Below are 7,871 nucleotides of genomic sequence, written 5' to 3'. Positions count from 1 at the left end.
GTCCATGGATATGAATGGATGTTGCTGTAGCATATTACCATCGTTACCAAGAATAGATTGTTTATCCACTAGTACTCTTGAAGTTGATGTTGCTGTGTGTACTGGCGGGCGCATAGCACATACGTATACCAACTGTGCTAACCTATTTTCTTTCAGCAAATTATCAATAGGCATATGAATCTACACACACCTGGAAATCCACTAGGCCCAACTCCTGCAACTATGCAGTACAGTACAGTACTGCTATTTTTACTTGCCACGCAAAACCGCTGTGCTTGCTGAAAATAGTACTGTAACCGTTCCGCCAAGGCAAGAGTACAAACACTTATAGTATTTGCTCGTGCTTTCACCCACTTGCCTGCATGCATGCGTCAGGATAATTATTGCTTTCTACCGGAGACCGAGTCATAAACTAGGTAGGGCACACGGTTGGATGTCATTTTGGGCCCAAATGGTTTTCTTGATGATTTTACCTCTTTGTACATGTAGTTGTTTGCTCTCTTCACCACTCTTTGTAGCCCAACGGTGTGTGTGTATTTGTGCTCGGTCTGAATGCATGCTACAGTAATGTAGGATTGGACGTCTGATTCTCCCACGCTGTTACAATAATAATAATTAGAACAAAGTATGGCATGCATGAATTGCACACCCAAATTGCACAGTCCAGCCCTACTCAAATACATGTAATAGCATAAGCATACACTCAACCACAAAGTCTGTAAATCCAGAATATTTCCTATACTGGTAGTGCTGAGCATGTGAATACAAAAGCTTACTTCAAAGTGGGATTTACACATATTGGGATCTGCACTGGTTAGGATCATCCTCTCTGTACAAAGGAATGTTCGTGGAGGCTCGAACGAAATGAAATTCAACACATGGTCACGTAAACAGAGAGAGGTACTAAAATAAGGAAAAGAAATATCAAACTTAGAGAAAACGATCAGCAGCTTGCAATATACATAGCCTAGGTGAAGTGAACCAGTGTAAGAATAATTATATTTATTTAGCCCCCCCCCCCCCACACACACACCTATACAAATATACACCTGTTATACACACAGCGCCGGCCAGAGTCTGAAACGTATATACAGCAACACTGTGCAACACAGTGCACGAAAGTAGGACGATGCATGTAAGGACTTGATTGAGCAGCCAATTTAATTAAGCAGTCGGTCTTTCTCCAATCCTTCGCTGAATGTGTTGCAGTAGCTTGTGGCATTCGTTCTTATTCGCTTCTAGCAGTGTTTCAGTTTGTGGTAGTTTCACGGGAATCCTTTCAGAGAGTAGCAGACTATTCACCTCCATCATAGCTGTGTCAAATAAGGCATCCAATGGCACAGACACATGGACTAGCTTATATTTCAATGCTTGTTTCAAATCCACTTGTGCACTCTTAAAAGCTGCTGCCTTGGGCCAGAACGTCACAGAAGAGCAGCATACGTCCTTCTTGGAGATAGGTCCACCACCAGTGGAGAAAGAGCAGTTGTCAACAGCGACTACACGGTGAAAGAGAGGGAAAGCTTTAAACAAAAACCCATGGCAGCTGCCATTGACAGCCAGTACTTTGGGCTTGGAGAGGCGAATAAGGGCATCAACAAGTTCCTGCATCAAATTACAAGATGTAGTGATAATCTCCTTCTTTCCACCTGCAATCAACTTTGGATCAACAGAAGCACTTCCACCACAGAACACATTGCCAGTACCAGTTAGCAGGACACCTTTCACCTCATCACTGCTCAGAGCTTGCTGCAGCGCCTTTATGATGAGACGTTGCATGGACCATGAAAGTCGCCTACCCTCATCACTGGGACGTAGCTGGATGATCAGAACTCCATCTTTCAATTTGAATGCCACGTTATCTCGTTCCTTGTCGTCATTCGTCAAGAATACAGCATTCATCAACGCAGAGGGGGCTGTGAATTTGTTCTTAACGAGAGCATTAGGAGGCAGGAGGGGACGGAGGAGAGGCTGAGGACTAAATTCAGGCAGGGGTGCATATAGACCAGACGTTGCAGTCGAACTGGCAATTGAGCAAAGTCTAATTGATAGATTTCCACATCTGGAGTGTGCTGTTTTCCAAAAGCGAAGCGACTGCATCATTCCAAAATCCAGCAACAAGTATTACAATGTTATAAGGCAGTGCATATATGTAATCATTTTGTCACTAGTCCAGCACCCAGACCCAAACCAAGACTTGCAGATACTACATTATACATAATTGTACTTTGCTGGTAAAATTAATACATCATGTCAATGACCAGAATATTGATTTTTTCAATAATTTTTTGTCTTGCCACACGTGCACTGTACTGCAGTATGCATTTGCATGCACGCGCACTGTACAGTGGTGTACAACAGTACACAGACATCCTTAGCAAAAGTACGATAACGCTAACTTTTACGGTACTCACTCCCAGCCGTGACAAAAGACGTTATCGGATAACGGAAAAACGTTATAGAGCTCAAAATAACGGGCCGACGTTCGTTATGGAAATTCTGCAAAAAATGCAAAAACTCGCATTGTTTTGTAACTGGCGGGAGATAAAAAGCACGTCGTGCAGATCGAGATGAGATCGAGAGTCGAGATTGCTTCCTCTTGTGACATTTAGCTTTTTTGGCGAGTTTTGCCTTTCAGTTGACAATTTCTGCGTTTTCTGCTTCGTGCCTTTCTCCCTCTATCCCATCTGGGAAATAAAGGACCAGTTCCACGGCACTCCTGAGGAAGAAATTCATCGGCCTCTCCCAGACGTGCTGGAGCTGGAGAACCCTTACAGTCTTCGGTGCTGCGTTTAGGAAAGGGTTTCCAACGACCTGGGAACAGCGAAAACTCATTTTCGCCGTGCTTTTGCTATTCCAGAGTAAAAGACCTCGCCAAGGTATTCTTTCGGAACGACAGCAAACCAATCCCTGGTTCAAAATTTTGAATTTCCCGTATCTGTTTCCACGAAAATTCATATCGCCATGGTTGTCACGACTACTTCGTCTCAACTATAACGTACTTTGTGCTAAGGGAAAAGTCAGCTTGAACGATCCGAAGTACGGAAAGGTTTGCGTTTACGTTAGCGTTTTTTTAGCTAAGGATATCTAGTACTACTCGTACTGTTACTACAGCAGCAAGACTACAAGTAGAGTTCATAACTTTTAGTCTTGCTAGCGCTAGCAGCGTTTGTCATTTTCGAAAGTTGAGCTGAAATTGACGGCAAAATCGGAGAAAAATACTTGTAGTACAGTGGTCCCTCTATAATCCGGCACCATTTGTGCCACGAAAATCTGCTGGATTAGGGAGGGTGCTGGATTAACAAATCTGATTTACTGCTGCAATGTAGATCTACATGAAGAGGACATTTTGGCTACTGAAAATTGTGCTGGTTTATCGAGGGTGCTGGATTATAAAGTGCCGGATTAGAGAGGGACGACTGTATCGAGATGTTGGGTTTAAAAATAGCAAAATATCGGGTTATAATTATTCCCCCCGGTTGTACTGCCAGGCTCAGCAAAATATTGAGGCAAACAGAGCCGAATTGGCGAATCTGTCGGGGGCCGACTTGTCTTCGCGCGCTAGCGCATACGATGATACGTAGTCTACATAGTCTATGCTCGCCGGATCGATCGAGTGGATGGACTGCATGAAGCGCATGCATTCGCGCAGCTAGTTTCAGCTGCTGAAATCAGCTGACCAATAAGCGAAAAGCGCATGCGCATGTTTTCACTCTATGGCCGGCGCTTGACTATTTTCGACTTTTGTGTGTACGAGATTTGTCGAGTTCCCCATCGCATATTCAATGGTGTTGATTGTCTTGTTCAACCTTCAGCAAGCTGTTGGAATTTTTTATGTTGGTTGCAACGCAATACTCACGGAATATGTTACTTTCGTTCCATTGAGTTTGAAGGTTGGGAATCGATATTTGAACTGTTGCACAGAATTTGAAGGTGCTTGCTGGTGCCGCGGACTCTACACTCGTAAGTTTCACCTGAGCCCTTACTCTCATCGTCGATTCTGTTATTGGTCCGTATGGCGTATGGTGGGTTCTCATGCTCAGTCGATGTGTCGGGGGACGTACGGACACACGAGCATATTATTGAATGACCGGTCACGTGCCGTGTTTTGAATTTATCCCTCCTGTTATCATGTTTGTTCCCATTGTGTAGTCATACATCCCAAGCCTGCGTTTAGTTTGACTCCTGTGTTTTGGTTCTCGTGTGCTTTGCTTTCTCAGGTGCTTTGCTCACGTACGGAGGAATATCGACGCACTTAAGTGTTTAAGTTCAATTCAGATTGTACATAGTCTAGTGGATGATCTATCAACTTACCCCATTGCTGATATTTTCGACACTGGTGCTACGTACAAAGATGCAGTGATATGGCTCAGTCAACATCATGTGATGTACCGTTGGAGCCGTTGACGGCTGTTGATCCTCATGATGCGCAGCCACCGCAAGACTCCGCAATTGGAGCACATACTGCAGCCCAGTTGTCAACTGCTGAAGCACCTCAGTCCATTGTAACTGTTTCTCAGCCTTTGTCCGCAGTACCTGCTGCCAATGTCCTGCCCGTTCACTTTCCTGATAGTTCTGTAGTTAGAACGGCCGACTCGGCAGGAGTATCCAGTGAGGCTCTCGGGAAGAGTTTGCTAGATAAAGATTGCACTGCTTCCGTTACATGCAGTACCACATCCAGCACATCTGCAGGTGTACAGACATGCGATGCTACTAGCGATTCTCAGCCTGCAACTAGCACTGCTGGTGCTGCTGCACCTCCTATGTCCCACGTTACGACTAACTCAAGTTCTTGCAGTGTTTCGCATGTAGCAAGCCAGCAACCAGCCGATATTGATAGCAAGGCGAGTGTGGCCGATTCAAGTGGTCAATGTAACGTAACCCAATCTTCCAATGCTGTGATATCCACTGCCAAGGCGATTGGTAATGGCGATATGGATTTGCTAACAAAGTCAACACAGCCGCCCAGTGTCGTAACGGCCTCAGAACAGCGTACCACTGCTGCAGAGTCCACCAATGTTGCTACAGATGAGAGGCAACCAATAGCAGTGGTAAGTAGCCCTGCAGTTACTACCCTGTCAGTTCCTCAAAAGCCGCCTTCACTGGATGCCACTACTTCAAGCAATGGCCAGTCTGCAACTCCAAAGTCTATTGTTAGTTTGGGAACTTCTTCCCTTGTGGCTGCAGCCAGTACACCGAGTCCCGTAAAGAGTGAATCAATTGTGTCAACTTCAGCACCAGTGTCAACTGATACTAACGTGCAGGCGAAGTCAGAACATCAGTTAGCCGAATCAGTACAGCAGACAGTGCAGGCAGCGCAAACAGCATCCAGAATGCTACAAAGTTCCACGTCCAATGCGTTGTCAAGTTCTACATCTACGTGTGCATCTTCTGGTGTAGATGGTCACCACACTAACCCGACAGCATCAGTATCCGGTGCTACATTGTCCGCCACTGCCAGTGTTTTTCCTTCTGCGAATGTGACGGGTGCAGCTCAGGTGACTAATGCTCAACAAACCGCGCTTCTACAGCAGCAACACATGCAACACCTGGCTGTTGCGCAGCAAATTGGTGCTCGTCTGCAAATGCCTCACCCTGCTTCGCAAGGAGTTATTCCATCTCGGCCGAATATCTTGCAGCAGTCATTGCCTCCACGTGGAAGACCTACGACTAGTCAGACCACTGCTTCTCAGGTGTTGCATGGTGGCCTAAATGTAAGGCTACCCGCCATGACACCGGACGAACAGCATCAGTATCGTCAGCAGCAGTTTAATCGGTCACTTGCAATCGTCTCGCAGGCTATTGTTCCAGCTATTCAAAAAGTTGAGACGGAACTACAACAGCTTCGAAAAGAATACTCGGAAGAAGAGACTGGTGTTCCATTTGAGGATTCTCCCGCTTACAAAGTGGTAAGGATTCTTTGATGTGGATGAGACAACTTTGAATACAGTCCAGGGCTGTAGTAACCGGAGACCTTTCTAACTAATTTACTATAATTGGCAATGGCTACTTTCTGAGGGTTTTTTCAGGCCATGTGGTCTTTTGTAGAGCGCATTGTGTGATTCAATGGCAGTGCATGTACAGAAATTCTTTTATAGTGCATGTAGAGTGTCCATGGATTACAGTTTGTCCGGACATTTCCCATATGTGTCAATATAAGGGCGCTGTAGGTGTGCTGGTGTCAAGAACCACTGTCGGATGTGTTCCACTCGATTGGTGCCACCATGTGTATTGATAGCAAAAGATGCATACCCCAGCACCCTGTCCTTGGCTACACAAAATTCTTCTTTCCTTCTGAATATTTGGGCAGGGGGGCATCATCAGGGGAAATGGTGTCTCCGGCAAGCCTATCCAACAATATATTATAGCGTGATGACATAACAAGGATACCATTTCAGTACTAAGAACTTGGACTAATACTGTAGTCTATACAAAAGAGAAAGGGCCAAGGAACTACAAGTTACGATATACTGTCCACTAACACCACCAGTTACTAAACAATCAGCTCATGTCTCTTTTGTATAAATTAATTCTTGGCTCTCCATCCGAGTTCAATACTGTAGTCGATCATGTTAAATATACAATGCCCCCTACAATATCTCACAGGCGTCATAATTCATATCGAACACCGGCTTGCACTGCCTCAAGTCAGGTGGGGACAAGTTAGCATGAAGTGCATGTTTCAGCTTGTGTGGTCCCAAATCCGGCTCGAAAATGAAAGTGAATGTGTGTGTGTGTGTGTGTGTGTGAGAGAGAGTGAGTGTGCGCGCGAGTCTCACGGGTGGTAAGCGCTTCTGTCAGATGAGATGGTCATGTCTAAGTTGTCGCTGCTGAGGGTCCTGTTATGCTGATTTCATGCGGATCATCTCCATCCATTGTCACAGTGGATTGCTGGCCTTCTGCGCCTGATTTCTGTTGCTTCCATGTACTTGCGACCAGACAGTGAAGACTCCCTCTTTTCATCTCATCCGACAGAAGCAGTTACCGCCCGTGAGACTCTCTCACATACACGCATACACACACACACACACACACACACACACACACACACACACACTTGTACTTGCTCACTGCCAAAACTGGTCACGTGGGTCTCCCCGGGAGAGGGGAGAGAGACTCAAAAGGAATCTTGGAAAGATGACTCAATTGGCCATTGAACCACCCAACGGCCGACACCCCCTGAAATCCCCAAACTAGGGTGGACTTGAAATGATCCCACTTATGGGCTCACCACACCTCAGTAAGTGGGTGAGGACAAGGTGCAGAAAAAGGATTGACGGCATCAGGGTATCCGTCCCGGGATCCAACTGCAGGTACCCCTGCCCCCAGTGAAGGTAATACTTGGTACTAGTGTGGGTGGCTAAATCAGAGTGGATCTGATATAAGCTTCACTAGCACCATTGATTACACAAGAGTTAATCTAGCCAGAAGCAGTCCATGGTTAACAGGTATGTATACTTCAAATAGAAAGTATATGAACTCTGAAACCAACAAAGGTGGTAGGTACGACAATACACCTTCAAGCAGCCGAGCCCGTTGGCAACAGGCCCAACACTATCTGCCATAAGTGTACCCACCAACCAAACTAGCTGGCAAACACACACACACACACACTCTCTCTCTCTCTCTCTCTCTCTCTCTCTCACCTTGACCTTGACCTTCACCTTCACGTCTGACTTGGGATCACACAAACTGAGATATGCACTCCATGCTAACTCCTCACCACCTGACTTGAGATACTGCAAGCTGTAGTTCGATATGAACTGTGACGTCTGTTTATGGAAGTTTTATCACCCATCAGTGAGATAATTCTAGGCGTGCTTTGTATATGTAACATGATCTTGGCACTGAAATGGTATCCTTGTTGTGTT

General features: G+C 45.7%; 2 protein-coding genes across 2 annotated transcripts in view; one reads left to right on the top strand and one right to left on the bottom strand.

The window, feature by feature from the left end:
• Positions 1–1,164: 1,164 nt before the first annotated feature.
• On the bottom strand, positions 1,165–1,902 carry LOC135816788 (uncharacterized). Its single transcript, XM_065329889.1, has one exon. The coding sequence runs from the start codon at positions 1,900–1,902 to the stop codon at positions 1,165–1,167; it is 738 nt and encodes a 245-aa protein (XP_065185961.1).
• Positions 1,903–3,717: 1,815 nt separating this feature from the next.
• LOC135817596 (chromodomain-helicase-DNA-binding protein 8-like) overlaps positions 3,718–7,871 on the top strand; it is a 48,830-nt gene continuing 44,676 nt past the window's right edge. Inside the window, exons 1-2 of the mRNA XM_065330815.1 lie at positions 3,718–3,963; positions 4,221–5,909. Of these exons, the coding sequence (XP_065186887.1) occupies positions 4,365–5,909 (1,545 nt within the window). The 5' untranslated portion in view covers positions 3,718–3,963; positions 4,221–4,364. The remainder of the gene's footprint in view (positions 3,964–4,220; positions 5,910–7,871) is intronic.

This window comes from Sycon ciliatum, chromosome 5 (genome assembly GCF_964019385.1).
Source record: "Sycon ciliatum chromosome 5, ocSycCili1.1, whole genome shotgun sequence".
Taxonomy (NCBI): Eukaryota; Metazoa; Porifera; class Calcarea; order Leucosolenida; family Sycettidae; genus Sycon; species Sycon ciliatum.
The sequence above is the reverse complement of the archived record's forward strand: the minus strand, read 5'-3'. Positions and strand labels throughout refer to the sequence as shown.

What these genes read in the sequence shown, in the direction of transcription:
- LOC135816788 (XM_065329889.1), bottom strand. Translation starts at nt 1,902, where the DNA reads ATGAATGCTGTATTCTTGACGAATGACGACAAGGAACGAGATAACGTG.